The sequence below is a fragment of the Phaenicophaeus curvirostris genome, chromosome Z (genome assembly GCF_032191515.1).
Source record: "Phaenicophaeus curvirostris isolate KB17595 chromosome Z, BPBGC_Pcur_1.0, whole genome shotgun sequence".
NCBI classification, from domain to species: Eukaryota; Metazoa; Chordata; class Aves; order Cuculiformes; family Cuculidae; genus Phaenicophaeus; species Phaenicophaeus curvirostris.
In genome coordinates, this window is record NC_091431.1 from 40,666,830 (window position 1) to 40,691,773 (window position 24,944).

The window sequence follows — 24,944 nt, forward strand, 5'->3', positions numbered from 1 at the left end:
ATATACAACTAGGCAACAGCCTTATAAGATGCCTGTATTCTCTGTTTGTCCTCAAACTACTTCATCTTGTAGAAATTCAATATTAATTATAATCTTACCAAAGACTTTTTACACTACCAGCTACAAAAATCTTGCTGCTATTGAGGTAATACATATCATCTGAGGTTTAAATAACAACCTCTGTTTCTCTGACCTTTTTCTACATTTTAATTCACTAATGCTTTTCTGTTTCTTGTAAATAGGGCACATTATTACAATAGGAATAGTGTGGGAGCTCCACATCACTTTATAACTTTAAAGAATCATCGTTTAGTATTAAGATATAAAGTCAAGCTTTCAAATCTCCTCTTGAAGCAAATTCATAGAATCTTGGCTATGAATTTGTCATTTGTACACTCTTAGCTCAAATCCAGGATAACCAATCAAGCCTGTCATTCACTATGTAGTGTCAATGTAGTTATGCCCATTTTGTTTGAATGTTGAATGATGTTAGGTAAGACCACTTCAAACATTTGTTACAGTGAACTATACACACATACAAGCCATGGCCTTAAGCCACAGATCTCCAGCGAATATATTTTGTAGTGTGAGAGCAAATTTTCAGTTAATTTGCTTTATATTTGAGCATGATGCAGCCCAAAGGCAGTGGGTCATGCTCCAGTCAAAAGCTCTGCTGTCTAAATACAAGGGAGTACTGTTACTGCTAGAAAAGGTTAAATGGATTAAGGCCTAAGCAAAAAAAAAAAAAAAGGGATTTGGGCTCAATCTTGTTCTTCTATTTTTCTAAAATATGGATCAAAGAGCAATAATCCAGAGCTTACCCATCCTTTTTCAAAGATGAGGTCGAAAGTCCAAGCTCATAACTGGAATTTCACTGTTGGAGGGCTTATACAGCAGATAATTTTTCTATGTTATGGAAAATTAAAAAATAAAAGAAGTAAAATGTTGGAAATATTTCAGCATGATTTTAAAATCTCCAGGAAAACACAGAGGCAATCGGGCCCTTTTTGTGATCTAGGCAAACTATTGATACATGACAAAGTTTGCACAGCAGCACAGAATGAAAAGAACAGAAAAATATGTTGGAATTTCATTATTCCTCTGTATCTGTGTAATTAGGGGAAAAGTGGTCTTTATGTTTTGCTTTTAAAGAGAGAAAGAAGACAGTTACAGCTTGAGCCAAAATCTAGTTTAGCCCTATTTTCAAATAAAGAAAAGACAAGAAAAGAAGAACATTGTGGTCTTACTTCCTGTCATAAAATCTTCTGATGCATTCCCTTCTCTGAATTTTTCTATCCATAAATGAATACAATCAGGTCTATTGGCTTGGCTTAGGCTTGTTGCAGAGATCCAAGCCAACTCTCTTGTTCAGTTCAAACTTGGCTGGGCCTTCGAAACTTCCTGGCTTGCAACAGCTTTATTTTTACAAAGACAGAAAGGCCCAATAAACCACGTGATATACAGAGTATTCCTGCTTTGTACAGGATTCAATACTGTGCCTGTTGCAGTCCATTTTATTTTTAAATTAAAAAGAAAAAAGTACAATCAACAAGCTTTCAGGGCATGGCAGGTGACCAGGACCAGTGTTGAATATTTCTAGTCTTTGATATCATGATCAAAATAAAACAATGGATTTAAATAGTAGAGCTTGTGTTTATAAAAACTTTTCATGTGAAACTTCAAGCCATTCAAAGGATACATTCAACAATCAGAAACGCAGACATGCATACTTATCTTGGCACACAGATATGAAAAAGGGTCACAGCCTGGCCCACTACTTTTCTCCTACTGAAATCCTGAATCCTGGCTCCATTTGAAGGCCTTGAAGATCACTTTCTCTCAGAGGGGAAGTTTCCTTCCAGTTAGGAAAGCACAGGTACTTGCATCTACACACGTAACACCTGCATAAGCTGTGTAAATTTTTTTATACCAAAATGGACAATACTAAGAATACAGGTCCAAATCACCCATGATTACACACAGGTCATTGAGACAAAAAGCAGGATGTGTACAGAATTTACACTGTTAATACTATTATTCCCAATCCATGGAGGTGTTCAAGGCCATCCTGTATAAGGCTGATCCGATCAGGATGAGCAACCTGATTGAGTGGAAGGTGTTTGTGGTACCCGTGTCAAGGGGACTGGAACTAGATGATCTTTAAAGTCCTTTCCAACCCAAACCATTCTAAGATTCTATGATTAATCACTCATAAAGTTTTTTGGTACTTTTTCTTTTTAAACTTACTATTCATTGTTTGTATTATATTTAGTGGAGATCATGGAGATCAGAGTCTCTTCAAGCAAGGCTTTGTGTAATCATATAATGAAAGACACATAGAAGCTCACAGCCTATAAATGAGTATTCTAATTACTGAAGAACAGATAAGGCAAAACCAGTGTTTTGTTGCATTAACTGCTATTTTCTTCTAAACACTTTGCCACCTTAAGAGTGTTTACGATTTTGAGGCAGTATTGCTGTGCTTCATTTCTGCAGTGATGGCTGCTGGACAGGAGAAGCTATAGACTCTGACTCTACAAAGCCTTTTTGCCTTTAAAAACAATCAGCTTGCTTTCAGTATGTGCATGGGGACTTGGTGGAAGGAAGTCCTCTATTCTTCCAGCTAGCACTACTTTATTGTCCTGAGTAAATTTAGATTTTACTCCATCTAAAGATCTGATCCTGGAAACTATCTGACAGTATGCCTTTTGCCTCTCTGCACAACAGATTGACAGACAAGGATATGCCCACACTTTGAGATAGTTGGAAGCCACAGGCCAAGTCAGTGAGTGCTGAAACCAAGGTAGCATATCTTTGCCTGGGTTATACGGTTCCGCAAGGTATTTTGCTAACCATGCCCACATGGCCTGTGTTTGGATTGCAGCATGTGACAGTACTGGTATCTAGCCACAAAAGCACCATAATCCTGCTTCAGGTTACTGGAGCTTGGGTGCTATAGTCAAATCTCACCAGTTTTGTTTTCTTTTGGAAATTATATGTGGGCCTCTGCAGACCTAAGAAACTCATGCCATTGCACTCCTTGAAGAATCAGAAAGAACTAATAAACTGGGAAGTCTTGTCTAAGTTAATTTATCTTCAAGCTTCCTACACATTATGAGTTTTTAGGGAAGAAAATTTCCAGTCAATAGGAAACAACTGTTCCTTCTCTTAACTCGGTGAGTCCATAAATAATTGTTTCATGACTTGCAAAGGCTCTTGAGATATTCCTGAAACACTGAGCCTGTTCTGGATACCTATAATCTCCATTCATCCTATCAGGTCACAATTTCTTTCACAGCAATGAAATTATATATCATTCTAAAGATGATCAGAAATGCCTTTGATGTATGAAACCTATTTTAAAACACAGGAGTTTCGTCTTCACTTTTCAGGCATCTAATGCTGACCATATTATTACAGCTTCACTCACTTCCTCACGTCCAATTTTTTTTTTTTTAACTTGACCTTCTATTTGACCCTATTGTAATTCATAATGTCTATGGAGACTTGCCATGTTTGAAACCCATTCAAAACAATTTCTATTAATCAACAAACCAGTGAAGAAGATAAGATGAATCCCAGATGTCCCTTGATGGTGATAAGTATATCAGATTTCATGGGACAAAGGAGAGTCAGGCTTTTTAAAGTTTACTTAGTGGGTGAAATGTGGATGATCGTATCTAAGCTGTGATAGGTGGAAACAATCGAGGAACCTTAGAAAAGCTTACAATATATGTGCTTGTATATTTGCAGAGGCCAAGAATGATTTACTATACCTGGAACTTTTCCTCTTTGCAAAATTGACTAACAACTGGACTGCTCTGTGCAGCATCTGACAGAACAGCTTATTGAACAAGTTCCATGAAGTATACACAGTATTTCACCCACTCTTGTTTCCATACTGAGAAAGAGCCCAAAGTCCTCAAGTGGAAGCTTGCCCAAGACTAAGTAAGAGTGTTAGATGAAAGTACTGAGACTTAAGAAACACAGGGATTTAATGGAAACTCCACTTGACCTTAAAGCCTTGTTGAGTGCCCTGCTTGACATAAGTTCCTTGCAGCCAGATTTTTTTGCTAGCCTACTGCTGTGAACTTCTAAATAGGCTAGGATCATGCTTAGCTGCTTAGATGAGGAGGAGCTTATACTATAGCTTTCTCTGACAATTCCAAGAGACTGCAATATCTGACAGAGAAAAGCATGGGATAAATAATATGAACAAAGTAAATGGGATAATATCAGCATATGTCTCTACTCTGCATTGAACAAACATGGAGTCGAGATGAGAGCTAAAACAGTCAGAGGAGTATAAATCTAGACCTCCATGAATACTTGTCATTAGCTACACCTATAAAATCTTTTTTATTTTTTTAAAGAAGTGAAGTGTTTAACTTATATTTCAACTTGAAAAAGATGTTTCAGTCAAAAAATAACACAAGCACATGGGCTTAGAGTACACTTTCCTAAAAGCACCATGGGTGCCATGTTGACTGATCAAAAAGAGGTATTAAAATAAAAAAAGAATTATCAGAAATATTGAATTTAAGTCTATGAATCATCCAGAGCCCTGGAGAATCCTTAAAAGGGTCCTGAAAAGCCACTGTCACAGAAGTGATTCCAGTTGTTTGGTCTACAAAGAATCTTGATGTATTCACATTGAATGGCAGCTATGGGTTGTTGGTTTTTTTTTCCCCCTAGTCAAAGATTCACAGGTCTGCTTGCTGAGAAGGCAGCGAATTCAGAAGTCAAAGCTGCTACCATTAGAACATGCTAAAAACACTTGTTTTCAAGTATGAGGAAAAGTTCCTAGATTACACACTGAGGTTCTGAAAGGCACCCATTCTGAAATAAGATTATAGTTATTAAAATTCAGCATTTTGAAGAACAACTGTAGTCACAATAAATTATCTGAGTTGGGAAGAATTTCCACTTAAAAAGTAAACTGACACTTACTAAATCTGCTATTAATACAGAGATATGTGTTGCTGTTATAGGGCTATTTTATTTCATTTTACTGCAAAATGCAAAGTAGGAGGTTTGACTGCAAAAGACTTCACATGGCACTTCTAGCCAACAGACGGTAGAAAAATTAAATCCTGCTAACAATTTTTGTAGCTCTGGTGATGCTTCTCATACACGCAAACCAATGATTCTGAGAATTATGTACTTAGGTTTGACACTTTGCAACAGGCTGGGCTTTGGTGCATGGAAAGAGGGAACAGTCATTTTGTTGAAAATAAGATGAGCAGTATCAGTGCCAGTATATACAAAAATGCAGCACAAGCTGATAAGAAACATGGATGGAAGTAGCTTGGCTGAATGTAAACCAAAAAAATGGAGGATGTCATTACACTGGGTATTTCAGCCAAGTGAAGAAAGTCAGATATATATAATAAAGTGCCGCAGGGAGTGTTTACAAGTTTTCTTGGTCTGATGAATGGGTTCTACTACCTACAAATTTTACTTTAGGCTTAACAGAACTGCTCCAAACCTTGTCAGAAGAGCTAGTAATGTTGTGCAGCTTCCTGCATTGTCTGTTTTCATGATGAACACCAAAATCTCAAGAGCAGCTTTATATGCAGTGTTCATCACCATGTTGGCAGGCATAAGCAAGTAAATATGAAATGCAAAGTCACATAATAATAAAATGGTTTGGGTTGAAAGAGGCCTTAAAAATCATCTAGTTCTAAACTCCCTGCCATGGGCAGGGATACCTCCTACTACATCAGGCTGTTCAAGGCCCCATCCAGCCTAGACTTGAGCACTTCCAGGGAGGGAGCATCCACAACTTCCCTGGCAACCTGTTCCAGTGCCTCACCACCCTCATCGAGAAGAATTTCTTCATAATGTCTAATCTAAATCTTGCCCTCTCCAATTTACAGACATTTCCCTTCATCCTGTCACTACACGCCCTTTCAAAAAGACCCACCTAAGCTTTCTTGCTCGACCCTTTCAGGTACTGGAAGGACATTACAAGGTCTCCTCAGAGCCTTCTCCAGGCTGAACAACCCCAACTTTCTCAGCCTGTCCTCCTAGCAGAGTGCTCCAGCCCTCTAATCATCTTTGTAGCCCTACTCTGGACCTGTTAAAACAGTTCCATATTCTTCTTATGTTGAGGATTCTAGAAGTGGACACAATACTCCAGGTGGAGTCTCACAAGAGCTGAGTAGAGAGGGAGAATCACCTCCCCCGACCTGCTGGCCACGCTTCTTCTGATGCAGCCCAGGATACGGCTGGCCTTCTGGGCTCTAAGTGAACATTGCTGGCTCATATTGCGCGTCTCATCAATCAGCACCCCCAAGTCCTTCTCTGCAGGGCTGTTTGCAATCATGTCATCCCTCATCCAGTGTTGAAACTGTGGATTGTCCCAGCTCAGGTGTAGGACCTTGCACTTGGCCTGGTTGAACCTCATAAGGTTCACACAGGCCCACTTTTCCAGCTTGTCCAGGTGCCTCTGGATTAAATCCCATTCTTCTAGTGTGACAACTGCATCACTCAGCTTCGTGTCATCTGCAAAACTGCTGAAAGTGCACTTGATCTCGCTGTCTATATCACTGATGAAGATACTAAACAGCGCTGGTCCCACCATTTGTCATGTATCTCCATCTGGACATCGAACCGTCGACCACTACTCTCTGAATGCAAGCATCCAACCAATTTTTTACCTGCCAAAAAGTCCACCCATCAAATCCATCTCTCTCCAATTTAGAGAGAAAGATGTTGTGGGGGACTGTGTCAAAGGCTTCACATAAGTCCAGACAGATTATATCTGTTGGTTCTCCTGTGTCCACTGATGCGGTTACCCCATCATAAAAAGCACAGAAGGTCTTTTGGGAATGAAGTGTCATTCAGCATTCTCATGAATCCCTTTTTTTTTTTTTTATGGGCTGATTCAGAAAGGAGTGTCTTAAAAGGGAAAATATCAGGGAAAATAAAATGTTTTCAATCACAAAAAGATGTTTGATAATTAAGTAGAATAAAGGGAGAAGGCATGAAAATTACATATTCCAACAAAAAAACTTTTTCAGGTAAATGGTGGAAAAGAAACCAAAACCCAAGAAGAGTGGCAGAAGAACTTAAAAATGAGAAAAGACAAATAAGATGGTATGATAGCATGGTACAAAAGCTAGAGAGAATCTGGCAGATAAGAACGTGCCTAGAAGAAGGAACAGAATGTAAAAAGAGAACTAGTAAAAAAACCCTCCATGCAGTTCAGAAATACTTTTGTTTATTTTGCATAATGTTTTGTATAACAACCCAGCTAGATAGAGAAACATGGTTCCACTGCATTCACAGTAATTTTCTAAAGAAAAACAAATTACTTCCTCTCTCTCCACATGATTATATTCCAAAATGGCTGGAAACATACTTGGAGTCAATATCAATAGTAAGAAGTAAAAAAGCCGATGCAATTTAACCCTAAATCATCTTCAGAGTCCCTCACTCCACCTTTCACTATTTACACATGTGGCTTCATGTCCATAGTCTTTCCAGTTTCTGATCAACATGAGGCAATGCAAGTGGTGAACATAATGGAATGGATTTGTTCATTTCAGGATTGCTCAGAAGACTTATAGACAGCAGTATCAATCTCTCTTACATTCTATACTATGCAAAATGGTTCATCATCCCTAGACTAATACAGATAACAAAGAAACAGATGCACATTTTCTTCTTTTGACTCTTTTTCTTTACCTTCTTCTCCACCCCCACCCCCACCCCCGGCTTTAATTCGGGGGTGAATTAAAACCAGCTGTAGCAAAATCTTGCAAACGATAGTGCCTATGAAAATGTGTTCATTGCCAGACTTCAAGAAGTATTCTTCCCATTCTCAAATTTCACCTTTGAAATAGTTTGCTTTCGGTATATGTGACTACCTGTTCTTCCCTGTAAGAGGACAGCTATATATACAAGAAAAACAAACAAACAAAACCCCCATGCCAGTTCACCAAAAGACAGTTTGCAGTAAACAAAAGCACTAGTTATTTTATAAACAATAGCATCAGTTCTTGAGATATGCACACCCTAATAGTAATGAAAGCTTGTATTTCAGGACTCACTGATTTCCACAGAGATCAAATAGGAATTTTTCACAAAGCATGACAGCTAGCTTTGTTTGCAGAGTAGAATGGGGAGATGCAAATCTAGGTCTCGTTGAGCCTGGAATTTCTGTCCTCCTGATTTTCAATGTCTTTATGAATGAAATCTTAAGAAGTAAAGCCTGAGTTAGCAAAAATACAAACAATATAATGTGCCTTTTCCAGTGCAGAATGCCATGACAAACCATAGAGTTAATGAATTGTTTCCAAGACCTATTTTTTGCCTTGGATTTGTACTTGGATTTTGGACACAAAGACAGTAGACTAAATTAAGGATAAAGTATATGGGTGGTTTCTTTGCTATTCTGAAAGAGACAAACAATATTTCAGCGGTTCAGCTACACAACTCGGTGCCAGAATGGATTTCAGATCTCAGATGCAGGTCTAGGGTTCCCAAACTGCTTTAGGTTTCCACTGCTTCTGCATAAGTTATTTCAAAGTAGCATCTAGCCCTAGAAACATGGGGCTGAGGAGCACTACAGCTTGTGGCAGGACCCTGCTAAAAGTTCTGATGCCTACCATGGTGGCAGTGCCCTTGCAATGACTAATGTTGTGAATACTGGTGCACAGTATCTCAGATTAGTAAAGATGATACGTGGAAAGGTGTAAGATCTGAATAAAATATTCACCACACTTTAAAAATAGAAAATATTTTCCCTTGAAATCAAATGTCTGCAAAAGTAACACAGTCAATTACTTTCCTTAAGACATAAAGCTGTATTTGGAGGGCCTGGTGAAAGTGTGATGTAGGCAGAAGCTTGAAAATTGTTCAATTTATTGCTAGTTTTGCAAGTTTCCAAAATACTAATAATAAAAAAATGAAAAATCATTTAACCCTTTTATTAAGGGAAAGAGTAATGCAGCACAACCCATTCTTTCCCCTCTCTGAAAAAAAAAGAAAAAAGAAGTTAAAATCATAAATGCAGTCCTGGGTCTCCATAATTTAGTGGCAAAGTTGTCATTGATTTCAGTAAACTACTTTGCAAGTTTCAGCATGGATTACTTGGTATGAAATAATTAAGTAAGTTCTGCAGCTGAATGCCTCACTGTTATGTTGGAAAGTCTAGAGCCAGCATTGCCAAATACAAGGTATGTAAAGAAACTGCTTGACAAAACTATGCAAGGTTTTATTTTGAAGGAGAACTGTTCAGATGCACATTTCCAAAACAGAACCTAAGCTAAAAATAACATTTAAAAATAATTCCTTATATTGGAAAGTTAAGCTGAATGATTCCAAAATAAGGTCTGCAATACAGGTAAACTCCATCTTGTCATCAGGCTGATCCAGGAATAACTGATGGCAGCAAAGCAGGATGCTAGTTTGTGTCACTGCTCCTAGCATATACAAGGACAGGTCAGGGGATGAAGGAGACTGTTACAACATGCATGCATTCAAAAACCAAACCAAAAATGATGAGTCTAACTGTAGTCCAGGATCCTTAACAGTATTTCTTTTTTTCCCCCATTTTGCTTCAGAGCAATAGCATGCAACTTCACTGACACAAATCAACCTTCCTATTCCCTTCATAGTTGTGGTGTAGCCTAAGTGCCTCAGAAATAGCAACTGGACTGTCTATCAGCCAGCAGAGACTACTCTAGTTGTTGTCAGTGAAATACCAGAACAAATTTCAAAGGAAGAAGAGTGAGAAATCTTACGGCATAGGAGACTACAACTCTGACAGAAGCACTTACTTTCATTATGAAGTGTGATCTATTCAAGAAAGTACAAGCTAACTATGAGGGCACATATTCATTTTTTTTAACTTAAACTTCTAAACTTTTTTCGACAAAGCACCTATTGAAAGGCTTCTGAATATGTCCCTGTCAGGCATGAGAAAGCTTGGCCCAGTGCACGTTTGATTTCATCTTTGCTGGTAAAACTGACATTTCTCCATGTAATTTGAGAGCTTCTACTATTCTTGGTACCTAATAAAACTTTCCATATGAAAGTCTTCATTTCCACTTTCACCAGTCAAAACACATTTTTACTTTGGTGAGCACAGAAGTTGAAGTTTCTTATTTTATTGTACTGAAAACTACATTTATCATATACAAAAAACAAGTAAGAGCCTTTGGAAAGGCCAAAACAGTGGTGCAGACCATATAAAACTGCTTTTCTGAAATAAGCAACAGAATTCCAGTGCTGTGAGGGCACAGGTGACCAGAAACAGCTGTCTCTCACTAACTTGTCTTCAATCCTTAACAGCTTAATCCTCCAGTGTGATAGACTGCCCAATAAGAATCAGCTGGTTACCAAAGTAATACTGAGAACACAAGCAGTCTTGATTCTGCTGGGAGGGTAAGAGGCAGAGGGTGGCAATGGTGGTGGTAGGTGTGATGGTGGTGGCTATAAAGAGCAGCTACAGAGCTTCACTAACACTCTATTTGGAAAGTCTGTGACTACAATCCCTTCCAAACCATTTCAGCACCATGCTATGACCAAATGTCTCCAGCTTTTCAAGAAATTGACAAAGGTGTATTGCCCTTGATCTTGTAGACTGAAGGCAGTGTAGATAGCTACAGTATTCTTGCTATCGTATTACCAAATTATTTTATGTAAAATGAACATGTGAGAACACGTGATGGTTTGTATCATTTCAAAGCTATGCTTCACTTACCACGTTGCTGCATGTCTTGTAGCGGATGTTTCGTCCTTCACAGGTCCTGTGTCCAAATATTAAAACAAACCCAAAGATATTAGTAGCTGAATATAAAAAGCAAACATAAAGCATTTACTCTGTCAGCATTTTCCCTACAAAGACCTCTAATCATGTGGTCTCCCACCTACCCTCTTCCCCCCCAAAAAGGGCTCTCTTTCCCTATGAGGGTGTTAAGGTACTTCTCATAACTCCTCAGTTTCCTATCTTTGTTTTAAAAATGAGTTTCTAGAAGGTGGCAACAGTTTATAAATGAGATTGGAGTTCAGAGTACAGAACTTACCTGGAAATCAAGATCTGAATCACAATAAATATGCCCTGTGCCTCCCCAGCTATCCACAACTATTTCACAAGGGTAGATGCTTCCCATCTACCCAGGCACACACCTCAGCACTGGCACAGTCTGAGCAACTGGATTGCCTGCTGGGAAACAACCTGTGCACTGGAAGAAAGGAAACTTGCCTACAGCGGCATGAAATGATAAGACTAGCAGGACAGGTCTTTTTCCCAATTTGATATGAGGCAAGAAGGAGAGCATAAAACTTCCCCTTGATCCACCATCCCATCGCTATTCCCAGAACTCTTGTGCAGAACAGCATCCAAAAGCAGATGGGCCTAGCAGAGGTCAAAGAGTCTATATGCTCTGACGTGTGCTTTCCATACCTCTCCCCCTTTTTACCTAAAGCAGACCCACACCAGCCTTGATGCTGGCAGGGCTCTCAGAAGGAAGGTCAACATCCAGATATCTTTTTAGCATGCAGTGGCATGTACTCCAAGTATTTGATCTCAGGTGAAGATTTGTGTGCTTTACGAGTTCAGACAGCACATTCTGCAGAGGTCCTCAGTACAAATTAGAATTCAGGATATAGCTTTTAAATATTATCTTTCAACAGAATATAATTACTTACATTTTTAATTTCTTAATTTCACAATTTATTTTTTTGTTTGTTTTCCAGGATTTAACAAGCCCACATTCCTTGAGGACTAAATGCCTGCCAAGACAGAAGTTTTAAATCCAAACTATTTTGAAATATCCAAGAGTAAGGACAGCATCTGCATGCATTTGTGTAATTCGTTTTTACTTAATTTTGTTTTAAAAAACAGAAAGACGTTTTCCATATAGTGTTAACTCTAAAATAAACTTAACAGATTTCCTTTAAAACATTGAAGTCATCCTTCCTCCCTCCTTTATCCACAAGACTTAATTGTGTTCACCTATGTGAGTACAAAATCAGGACAAAACACAGTTTTGCAAACGTATCACAGTGGTGTAAATTATCGTAAGTGAAGATAAACAAGCAAATAAACCCTATCACTTATTCAGAAGAAATGTAATTAGAAAGATAAGATATTATTCTGTGTAACATAGAATCATTAAGTTGGAGAAGACCTTTGAGATCATCAACTCCAACTGTACCTATCTACTACTAAATCATGTCCCCAGGAACCTAATCTATCTGCCTTTTAAATACCTCCAGGGATGGTGACTCAGACATCTCCCTGGGCAGTCCATTCCAGTGCTTGATAACCCTTTCTAAACCTCCCCTGACACAGCTTAAGGCCATTCTCTCTTGTCCTATCACTTGGGAGAAGGGACCAGCACCCACCTCTCTGCAAGGTCTCCTCTTCAGCCTCCTCTTCTCCAGACTAAACAACCTCAGCTCCCTCAGCTGCTCCACATAAAACTTGTTCTCCAGCCCCTTCACCACTCTTCTCTGGACAGACTCCAGGACCTCAACGTCTTTGTTACAGTGAGGGTATTTGAGGTAAGGCCACACCAGTGCAGAGCACAGGAAAAATCACTTCCCTGGTCCTGCTGGCCACACTCTCTGATTGTCCTCAGCCTACACACCTCTTTCTTCCCTGAGCTCTGTCACCAAGTGGAGGAGTTCTTCCACACAAGCACAACTCCCACAAGTGAATTCCCCACTGCGGTCTGATACTGGTGCAAGGGGGACATTCCCTGCAGCCTGGCATCTGGGTGGCAGCATGCATCCACTGGGGCTCTGTCTGAGAGGCTGCATCAGTCACAGCTGGTGCAGGGCTTGGAGCAGCCCCTGTTTTCTGCCAAGTGGCCACCATGATGCTCTGGTCCTTTTGGCCTAGCTCCAGTGCCCTCCCTGCTCACCAAGCCTGAGTGAATTGCTGCACAAACTGCTGCACCACACTTTTCTAATGAGCCATGCACCTGTTTGCCTGCTCCTGTTTGCAGCACACCAGTCACTGGCGCTCCCTGGGAGCCATTTAAACCTCTCACGGTTGCTTCCAGGACCACCCTCCTCCCCCATAAGCTGCCACGTGGCAGCTACTGCTTCTGGGAGTCAGCAGCCACCTTCCCCATGTTCCCTCTGGGGTTCCTCGGCCTCCCCTGCTCTGACAACTGTCCCTTTGCCTCATATTTCAGCATATGAGAGAATGCTATTAACAGCATAACTGAAATAACACTAACTGAATGCTTTCCTGATGTTGTACAATTAATCCAAGTAATTTTTTTATCATTGCAAGGTGTGCAGAGAAGTGAAAAGTGTGCACAGAGTATCTAGAACTAGAAAAAACCTGTTTCAGCAGTACAATAATAAAAACTAAAAAAAAACCCCCAAAACCAATGCTCCTCTGCACCCCTCTCACTATGCCAGCCATTGCTGAGTAATATAGGCAAGTTGGTAGAGATACTGTGGTGCAGAACAAATCTGTTTATGCTGCACTACGTTCAACAGAGGTACTCTAGATTTACACTGATAAGTAGCAAAGAAAAAAGTGTATCATGAAGTGTGCAGGCAGTCCTAGTGCAGGCCTTGTATACTACACTGAATAGCTTGTTTGACAAGCTTGTTACATGTCCCATCTGTCTCTCAGAAATGCCGTGCAACATATATCAGACATATATGCTTCATACACACACGCTGTTATGGCAATTTCAATTACTATAGTTTCTTAACCTCAGAACCATTGAATTGCCAGGAAAATTTAAACCTCCTTTCTATCACCTGCCTCACAGTTTCTTCTACTTTTCATGGCTTCTTCATATTTTCTGTTTTTGAATGAAAACCAACTTATTTTTCACTTATTCTTTGCACTAGGGAAAAAAAGGTGTGCTTTCATTAGCCATATGGCACAGAACTATTCAGATTTTTCTTCCTATTTCCCTCATGTGGCTGATGGCCAGGGCTGTTCAGAAAAAATGTGAAATTCTGGATGCAGCTAGTGCTGTAATGATTCATGAACACTAGGAACCACTCTTGCAAAACTTCCTTGTCCTTTCTCCAAGACCAAACTTCAGGGTTTTGTTGTTTAAGCTCATTATTTTCCCAGTTATCACTCATCAACCAAAGATAGGCAAACTGCTTTCACCCCGAGCTGATGTATCTTCCTAATAGGTTTATAAAGTAGTTTGTGTTTTAGATCTATACTGCCTCAGGATTGTACTCCAGATTCTCTTAAACTCTACTTTTTTATCAAAAAACATAGGATTTATTGAAAAAATAAATAGGTGGTTAAAAATACCCTGAGGTAAAGAAACCCTAGTAGCAGATTTTCAGGTCATAAATTTTGATTTTTAAAAATAAATTCTGTTTCTGACCCTGTCTATGCTCCAAATAGAGAAGCTGAAACCATCCAATGAACTTAATCCTGCTAGAGTCAGCATCTAGCAGGACAGCAAGCCAGGCCATGTTTTTCTTTCTAGTCAGGTTTCAAATTAATGGTATGGGTCCCACATCTCAACATGATGGCTTTGCAGAATGCCACAGCACAGAGCATTTAACATGCATGAAGAGATCACAGAAGATTGTGTTGAGATGTTATGAGGGTATAAATAAGGTTTACATACAGGGTATAAATGAGGACACGCAGCCACTTTGAAGAGTCAGAAGACATCCAAAATGCAAGTTCGTCTTGGAAAGCACACAAAGAGTGGGAGCAGTAAGAAGCATTTCTACAGTCTTCTCTGATATCTAAAAAACCGCAGTGCACTTCACAGTGGAGAAAAAGGTAGCTGAGGATTTGGCTTGACAGGCAATTATTGTCATGTGAATATGAAAGAAAAACAAGCTATTTAGAATCATGTTTCGTTCTTCAAATCTGGCCACTTGTTTCCAGTAATGTTTCTGAAAAAGGTTAACAATTTCTAATATACTAAAATATTCACTTCTCTTAATGTAAACAACCTTAAACCCTGGTATTTATTTCTCCAGGCTCCAGTTTGTGGAGGGACTTAGTTCAAGTCCTCCCCCCTAAAGCTCTAAAGTAGATGTGTATTTATGCACAGCTAGGGTTAGAAGCCTTGCAGTAATCCATGCCAGGAAGAATAGCAACCTCAAGCCAAAGTTGCCTTTATGTGTAATTACTGAAGATGATGAAAGAGATTTGCAGAGGAAGACATCATCAACTCCTTCCACTCTCAGCAGTCATCAAAGTTTGAAATGATTTTCTTAAGAAACAGGTTGCCACATAAGCAAGCAACCACGAGCTAGAGGTGGGTTATTTTTGTGGATGTGAATTTTGATGCAACTGTTCACTACAGGGTATTGAAATTTGATGTAATGTTGAACCATCTTCACTCTCCTTCATCTTCATACCCCTTGACAACCACTGTTTCGGGACAGATTCTGACTTCTGCACCGTAACAGCAAGAAAGGTATGCTGTGGGCCTTTCTCCTTCTACAAAATCTTAAGCAGGCTGCATCAGCCATCCCCTTCCCCTGGTGCCAGCTAGCACAAGGCCATGCTACACACACAGTAACACCATCTTGCATCTTATTCCTCATCCTGTTGCTCTTACCTCTTTCTCAAATGTTGCACAGTGTTGTGAAACCCTCTCATCCTCAATACAGTTTCTGTGTTTGTCCATCTCTGGGGAAAACAGAGACGCTTTTATTCTTTTAATGCATCCCTTTTCCCACACAGGAAATGTGAGGGAAGACCATGGACAACAAATTGTTATGAAAAAGGAAGATGCATTGGGACTGCATTGACTTTATGAGTTCACTTTTTCAAACAGCCTGGTTGGGTCTGCCCAACTTCATGTCCAAATAATTCAATTGATAGTAAATGGAACAGATGTGTAAAAATTTTTGCATAACCTGTTGTTACTAAGCACCTTGCCTGACACAGTGGGTTCTGCATATGCACTGGTATGTTCTGCCACGCAGCTTGGCATTGCAACTGTATAAATCTTTTATTCTTTATGTTTAGGAGACTGTCTCCTACAGATTTATGCATCTTGTTGAAACAGTGAAATGTTACATGAAGTTTTAACTCTGAGACAAGAAAAATGGGCATGAATAGACAAGCCAACTTACCCTGGCAAATTTAGTTACAGATTTTACAAATATTTTTTCTGCAGGAATAAAAAAATAAACAACCAGGAAGCAAAACACCAACTCAACCCACTACACCCAGGAAGCTGGCTAGGCAAACAAAAACACGGGTACTGGCAGAAGGAACAACAGTGACAGGAGATGAGGAAAAGACTGAGGTACTTAATGCCTTCTTTGCCTCAGTCTTTAATTGTAAAGAAAGTCGTTCCGTCTGTGTACAAACCCAGGAGCTAGAGGAGCAAAATGAGGCTCCCTTGATCCAAGAGGAGGTGGTCAGAGCCTTGCTAGCCTGACTAGACACCCACAAGTCTATGGGGCCGGATGGGATTCACCCAAGGGTATTGAAAGAGCTGGTGGATGTGCTGGCCAAACCCCTTTCCATCATCTTCCAACAGTCCTGGAAGACTGGGGAAGTTCCACTGGACTGGAGGCTGGCTGATGTTGTGCCCATCTACAAGAAGGGTCGCAGGGAGGACCCAGGAAACTACAGGCCTGTCAGTCTGACCTCAGTGCCAGGGAAGGTCATGGAACAGGTGATCTTGAGTGCTATCATGAAGCACATGCAAGAGAACCGGGTGATCAGGCCCAGTCAACATGGGTTCACAAAAGGCAGGTCTTGCCAGACTAACCTGATAACCTTCTATGACAAAGTGACTCGGCTGCTGGATGAGGGAAAGGCTGTGGATGTATCTTCCTGGACTTGAGTAAAGCCTTTGACACAGTTTCTCACAGCATTCTGCTTGAGAAACTGTCAGCCTCTGGCCTGGACAGGCGCACACTCTGCTGGGTGGAAAACTGGTTGGATGGCCGGGCCCAGAGAGTGGTGGGAAATGGTGTTAACTCCATCTGGAGGCCAGTGACAAGTGGGGTTCCCCAGGGCTCAGGGCTGGGTCCAGCCCTGTTCAATGTCTTTATCAATGACCTGGATGAAGGCATTGAGTGCACCCTTAGCAAGTTTGCGGACGACACTAAGCTGGGTGGAAGTGTTGATCTGCTGGAGGGTAGGGAGGCTCTGCAAAGGGGTCTGAACAGGCTGGACCACTGGGCAGAGTCCAATGGGATGAGGTTTAACAAGGTCAAGTGGCGGGTCCTGCACTTGGGGCACAACAACCCTATGCAGTGCTGCAGACTGGGAGAAGTCTGTCTAGAAAGCTGCCTGGAGGCAGAGGTCCACCCCCTCTGGACCTGGGGGTGTTGGTTGACAGCCAACTGAACATGAGCCAGCAGTGTGCCCAGGTGGCCAAGAAGGCCAATGGCATCTTGGCTTGGATCAGAAATGGCGTGAACAGCAGGTCCAGGGAGGTTATCCTCCCTCTGTACTCAGCACTGGTGAGACCGCTCCTTGAATACTGTGTTCAGTTCTGGGCCCCTCACCACAAGAAGGACATTGAGGCTCTGGAGTGAGTCCAGAGAAGAGCAACAAAGCTGGTGAAGGGGCTGGAGAACAGGCCTTATGAGGAACGGCTGAGAGAGCTGGGGTTGTTTAGCCTTGAGAAGAGGAGGCTGAGGGGAGGCCTCATTGCTCTCTACAACGACCTGAAAGGACGTTGTAGAGAGGAGGGTGCTGGCCTCTTCTCCCAAGTGAGAGGGGACAGGACAAGAGGGAATGGCCTCAAGCTCTGCCAGGGGAGGTTTAGGCTGGACATTAGGAAAAAATTTTTCACAGAAAGGGTCATTGGGCACTGGAACAGGCTGCCCAGGGAGGTGGTTGAGTCGCCTTCCCTGGAGGTGTTCAAGGCACGGGTGGACGAGGTGCTAAGGGGCATGGTTTAGTGTTTGATGGGAATGGTTGGACTCGATGATCCGGTGGGCCTCTTCCAACCTGGTTATTCTATGATTCTATGGTCTGTAGCCACCAAAGGCCCTCTTTTTGCATAAAATGTGCTTTTCAAAATCTTGTTATTAGGGAATCAATTATTCTTATGTAAACAATATATCATACTTGGCAGGAACGGGCCCATGCGAATATACAAGAGCAAACCTGGACTTACAAACAGTGTAACATCCAAGCGTTACATCCAACATCTTCACAGACATTTTTGTTAGGTAGCCTACTTCTCAATAGACAGAAAGATTTGTGTAGACCATATCCATCACCTACCTGTAGATACAATGCTGACTACCTAACACAAGATCAGTTCTTCACACAAACACACCCTGTGGCATTTCTAGCAATGGATTACATAGAAATATAACACTAGCAAAGCATTTTATATATTTTTAGCTACTTGAGTGAGGCACAGAAGATTCTCTGAAGACCACCAGCAGTCACTGCATAGATTACAGCACTTATGTAGATTGCATGAAAATGTGCAGGTTTTTATAGCATTGACTCAAATTTAAGATTGTTACTTGCTGCTTCTGCCATTAGGAAGAGTTAGAATTGTGACTTTTCTTGAAAACTGGAAATGCTTCTCTATCAAATGAAAGCACAAAATATTCTCATAATTATAATTTGACTAATCCCAGCATAAATGGAATAAAATTTTCCTTTCTAAAATGCTGCTAGATGGTAGCTTTAACCAGAAGCACCTACAAACTAAGTATACTCAAAATTTCTTCAAATGTTTAAGATCACCTGGTATAGTATGGAGGATGTCCTTTATGGAGTTAACCAGTTACAACTATCAACTGAAGCAGAAAACAAGCCAGCTGTTGAGGCATTCTGAAGGCCATTTGCAAAAGGTAATATGCTAGGCTGTCACAAAGATATAGTTTTGATCAGGGTAATGACAACCACCCTCCAAAATCATCTGGTAGCATGTGTGACTTAATAATTTTATGATCTTGACTGCATTCTCATGAGTGAAATGGCATACTTCATCAGAACTCTGCTTAGTTTTCTGGATGTATTCAGCAATTATGATAGCATTTGTGCAAAAATGTTTTGCTCTGTACTCTAAAAAATAAGATACCAAAAGGGTTATTCTAGAAGTAATTAAAATCCACAAGATTTAAAATTATCATCCCGACTGGCATAGGAGTATTTCATAAATGGCATAATTTGCCTTATTTAATAATGCCAGGATTAGGGCAGACAGCGTTTATATCATTGCACAACAGCTGCAATAATTTATGTTAGTTTTTATCTGACAAAGCAGCAACTGAAAAACTAGAATAACTGTTCCATTGTCATGTTCACTCAGAAAGTTTAAAAGACATTTTATCAATGTTAAATGTGAAAAATTTCAAATTCCTAAGACAGAGGAGTTGGTCACTGTAGCCTGAAACTCTGGGTCACAGCTACATGCTCAGACTAAATTCTACATTCAGTTGTGAAGCAGCAACATAACAGTAGAAAATATTTGGTATCAAAGGTATATAGAGCTATAATCTTAAATAGTATTTTTTAAATATGTACTATTTGATGTATCCCCTTTTCAGTGCTAGTCAGTGTTGTAGTAATGGGTTCTTATTAAATTGTGAAGAGAAGGCTCCAGGAAGACTTTGTAGTGACCTTCCAGCACCTGAAGTGAGCCTACTAGAAAGCTGGGAAAGGACTTTTTACAGTGGTACGTAGTGATAGGATGAGAGGGAATGGCTTTAAAAGGGGGAGATTTAGATCAGACACTAGGAACAAGTTCTTCACAACGAGGATGTTGAGACACTGGAACAGGCTGCACATGGAAGTTGTGGATGTCCCATACGTCATACAAGTGTTCAAGGCCAGGTTGGATGGGGCCTTGGGCAGCCTGGTCTGGTGGGATGTCCCTGCCCATGGCAGGAGGGTTGGAATTAGATGATCTTTAAGATCCCTTCCAACCCAAATGATGCTATGATTCTATGAATAACACACATGTACTCCATCATCATCGGACAGGTACCAAATCATTTGATGCTTGATTTGTAAACCGATAATCTGTGTAACCAAAATGAGAAAATATTACTCTTCAATGAAACAAATCAAATTCATTTTGGGCTTCTTCTGTCTTATGAAAAATGTCACACAGTATAAAACTGATCTAATTTTAGCTTATCAATCTAGTTTATCAAACCTAACCTCCAAAGGTATGTCTCAATGGCTATATTACAGATCAACCAAGCTGAATTGCAATAAATTATGCAAAGCATTTGACACTGTCCCACATGCCATTCTCATCTCTACATTGCAGAGACACGGATTTGATGGATGGACCTTTTGCTGGATATGGAATTGGCTGGATGGCCGCACTCAAAGAGTTGTGGTCAATGGCTTAACATCTAGATGGAGAGTGGTGATGAATGGCATTCCACAGGGGTTGGTATTGGAATTGCTTTTGGTTAACATCTTTGTCAGAGACATGAACAGTGGGATTGAGAGCACACTCAGCAAGTTTACTGATGACACCAAGTTGTGTGGTGTGGCTGACATGCTGGAGGGAAGGGATGTCATCCAGAGGGACCTTGATGGACTTGAGATGTGGGCCTGTGCAAACTGCATGAAGTTCAACAAGAAGCAGTTGCAAGGTCCTGCATCTGGTTTGGGGCAATCCCAAGCACAAACACTTGCTGGACAGAGAATGGAGTGAGTGGCCCTGAAAAAACAATTTGGGGGTGTTGGTGGATGAGAAACTTGGCAGGAGTTGCCAGCAATTAACAGAGCCAGCGTACAGTATGAAGCATCTAAACAATGCCAGGATTTTGACTTTCTCATGCATGTTTCCTCTTTTTTTATTTTTTGGTTAAAGAAAAAAAACTTGATGTAGTTTTTATTACTGAGGGAAACTTGTCAGGAAGACGCTAATGTTGACTTCCTTTTGCTGTTAAACATACAAGCCTCATTTAATTGGGACACATCTAATGGTGGACAACCTACACTCAACTCAACAGTTTACACATGATTTCCTAGAGGAAAGAGTAATTATGTCAAATTTTGACTCCCTAAGCCCAGATTAAGTATCCATGGGACTCCATAACCAGCTTAGCACTCTGCTGCACACACACAGAAGTCCTATCTAAGTAACTTCATTTTCTAAAAAATAACTGCATGTTTTTCAGACAGTGTTTCTCTCTGGAAGTGATAGCATGGAGCTAAGCTGCGAGGATTATCAAACACATTGGCTGCTTGCCTGAATTAAAACCACATCACCATAATTTTTAGACCTCAGTTTGGAAATTTCAGCATAATTCAGGACATCTACTGATTACTTTTTATGATCTGGCACATATGAGTAGGTTGAATTCTCCCACTTGTACAGTAAAAAGCATTCACCCACTTACTTGCTGCTCAGGCAGCGTCTCAGTGAATATGAAGCCCCTCCTCCACAAGTGCGTGAGCATTCACTCCAGGAGCCCCAGGCATCCCATAATGAGTCTTGGTCTTCCTCTGAGCGAGCTGTTCTGGAGCTCTGAGGACATGAAGAAGTAAAAAAAAATCAGGAAAAAATATCTAAAGAACAAAAAATATTGTTGCTAGCTTAACCTTACTTTTACCGGATATCATCTTGATCATTGAAAGCACTGAATAAATCTGGTATTCTCTGACAATCCTGCTGACTGGCATCCATTTCTTGTAGTGGTGGCTGCTCTATGAACATGCTTTCATTCTTTGAGTATCACACTCTGCCTCAATTTGGGACTGGTGATGATTATTAGAAAAGAACATGTTGGACAACAGCAAGCAAGGTTTTTTTCCTGATTAAGAGGAAGAGGTGGAGCATTGTAGACACTAGAAATTGTGCTTTGAAATTTTGTTGCTCTGTTAGAAACTATGAAAGGGCATATTAAAAAATGCCTTCCAAGATGCTCAGTTAAAAAAGAAAGCGCACATCCAAAGAGTTGGAGTTCTCCAATGTCAAGGAGAGACAAAGGCAGTGCCGTTGTTAATACCAGTGGTTAGGTGCAAACAACTTCTAGAGAAGCAGAACTGATGGACTCAGAAATGCTCAGCTCTTCTAGAATTAACTCATAAATATACAGGAGTACCTGCCTAAAATAATGAAGTCACACATGTATCCAGCATTTCATTTTCATTCATGCAAATGCAACTCAGAAACACAGATTTGTAGGGACACAAATAATTTAACCATTTAGATAGACATTGGTCCTCATGGATGATGTGGTTGTGCTGGAAGAATAAGCTACAGAACCATGCAAAGGTGAATGGAAAATGACTGTGTCTGACAGAGACCAGGCAGTGTTCTTCTAAGCTTGGCTTCTGCTGCAGCCAACACCTGTGAATAGCATTTCTAACTGTACTTGGAATAAATGAGAAGGCAAGGCAAATATATGAAGGACACTGATGGTATTACTTCAACAAAGAAATATCAGCAAGCATCATTGCTAGCCCATGTTAGAGGAATCAACTTCAACTTTCAACACTGAGGGATTATTTAAGGCACAGAGACAACTCACCACTGAAATAATTTTATCTTTAGTGAAGCTGTGTAAAAGTTTTATTGCGAAATCTGAAATACGGTGAAATATACCAGTCTTGAATATCGTTATGCATAGGCAGAAAGGAAAATGATGGTGGTGGTTTAGGGCTGTTAACGGTTTCAATATACATCTTTTTAAGGGAGATACTGAATTTGTCACACATAATCAAGATCCTAAACTGAACAGCCTGTGCCTGTAGAGCAAAGGACTGAATCTGGCATGTTAGGATATGAAATGTGTCTTAACTGGGATTTATCAAGGCAAGAGGTTAACTATTCAGCACACTTTAAGGAGCCAGGAATGCATCAGATATGCTAACCATTTATAATAAGAGAATTTTCCAGTATGGAAATCATTTAGTCCTATAAAATTCTGCAAGGGGTTTACAGTTCACACACCAGTGTTGTCTATGACACTGAATAAAGAGCCAGGCATAAGATTTGCTGAAGTAAAAGCCTATGTCTTTTATTAGCTGCCTCTATACTCATCCAAAGGCTGAAGTCTCACACTGAACTATGTTCTGAAAACAGAAAGCCCGTAATCTCAGTGTTGTACACTTTTGCACCTGACAGTCATTAGCTCCATGTATCCGAAGGATGAAAACATTGCCAGTGCTGTTCCTGTAGTCCCACGGGAGTCTTCCTGCCCTGAAGCAAGTAATTATCTCATGGGTCAGTACTTAGCCTGCTCAGGTTGACACAGTAATTGTATTGTTATATACCTTCCAAAAGCCTGATACTACTCTGAGATACAACAGCACAATAAATTAGTGGTATCTAAATTAAAGTTGATCATGTTATATCTGCTTAAGTGAGCTTAGACTGTATGCCAAATTGGCAAACTTCTATGGAGACATTGTTTAAAGGGGGGGAAAAAAAAAGATTTCCAGGACACCTGTCCAGCCATTTTCTCTTCTCTCCTTTCCTTCCCATTATTGCTGTTATCAAGGTACAGTCCAAGCCTGATCTTCAAGAATGTGTCTGTCTGTTTCAGTAGAACGGTTTCAAAAGAAAGTATTTTCCTCTCTGCAAACACAGGAAATATGATTATTCCTTTTGAAAGGAAGAGCTTAGTGAGTGGCCAGGGTCAGGTGCAGGACCAGCACACATTTTAAGCACATGTAGCACCTCCTTCTGCAGAACAGTTCTTGAAAGACAGCTTAGATGCCTAACTGAATAATTTATTTTTCTGTTGCTTTGGCATTTAGTATAATATAATTTTGATTTGAATCTATTGATGGGACAAAAAGTTAAATTAAGTTAGCCTGTGAGAGACGATACTGGGCTTGCCTAATAAGTATATAACAATTATTTGATGCTTTCAGTTCATCTTACCTTTATTGAAAAGCAAAAGAGTTTAATTTCAAAACACAATAATTGCAAGAGTAGATGTAAAAATTAAAGTAACATAAGTGATCAAATTCTGATTATGGCCAGAAGTGATCCATCCTCTAGATAAAATCACATTAAAATTTACAAGTGAGATAAGAGGAGTGACACACCAATTTACTGAGGTTATTTCAGCTGACTGCTTTCTGAAGGGTATTTTTTTATAAGATGAAAACGTGTGTTTGCACTTTTAATCCTCTAAAAAGAAAATGTGTGCCTGCACTTTTAGTTTACAAGGAAATGAAGATCTTCAAACAGCAAATGGTTGCATGTCCTTATCAGATCCCACTGGTTAAAAGCCCAAATACGTAATTAAAAAGGGTTGCAAGGTAGAGTAAAATGAACCAAGTACTCTTACCTCATCACAAATCATAAGCAGCAGCACAGCTAGACACTCTATGTGTCCAAATTTTTCTGAAATAAATTCTATTCCCACCCAGAGGAGAGCCATGTGCCTGTTACTTGTATTCCAAGATATGTTACAAGACCTATATATTCCCAGAAAGCATGTGATCTCAAGCTGGAGAAGGCTCCAAGTTTTCTTTTAACAAGTGGAATAAACATAATTCATTTCAACTCCACCCATGTTTAATGTTAAAGAAAGCAGAGTGGGCTTCCTTCCTGTGAACTACACAGTTAAGATTGAGCTTGAAAGTCTAGCAATGCCCAAAAAGCCATTTAAAATATAAAGAAAATTGTCTATTGCAGATTCAAATGATACATAATACTACTTGCTTAGAATTGACTATTAAGTACAAATTTTTGAGAAGCAGTTTATACCATTAATTAATTAATAATTTCTACCCATTTTTAACAAAGCGAACTGAACTTTTATCTCCGTGAGAAGCACTCCAGGTTAGAGCCTTTCAAAACACCCGCGTATGCCACAGAAGCAAAATGTAGACAGTCATCAAGGCTCACTAGGCTCTGCTGCTGCTGTCAGAAGAGCTTTCTACCCACTTTTGGCCCTTCTTGGTGAATCTCAGACTTAGCTTCCCAGGAAACACCCACCACTTTGTCCACATAAAGCTCACAATGTCCTGACACCTATACAGCATCAATGGCAGAAATGTCACCTGCGAGCAATTTGCTTATCAATGACCTATACAGAACAAGTAAGTATGTTAA

The 24,944-nt window shown here is 40.1% G+C and overlaps 1 protein-coding gene across 3 annotated transcripts in view; it reads right to left on the reverse strand.

Annotated features, from left to right (window-relative positions):
• The window catches only part of ADAMTSL1 (ADAMTS like 1), a 173,889-nt gene that overhangs the window by 136,580 nt on the left and 12,365 nt on the right, over positions 1–24,944 (reverse strand). For all 3 annotated transcript variants that reach the window (XM_069880687.1, XM_069880686.1, XM_069880690.1), the window contains exons 2-3: positions 21,271–21,398; positions 10,715–10,760 (exon numbers count right to left, since the gene is read on the reverse strand). In XM_069880687.1, coding sequence (XP_069736788.1) covers positions 10,715–10,760; positions 21,271–21,398 — 174 coding nt within the window. The remainder of the gene's footprint in view (positions 1–10,714; positions 10,761–21,270; positions 21,399–24,944) is intronic.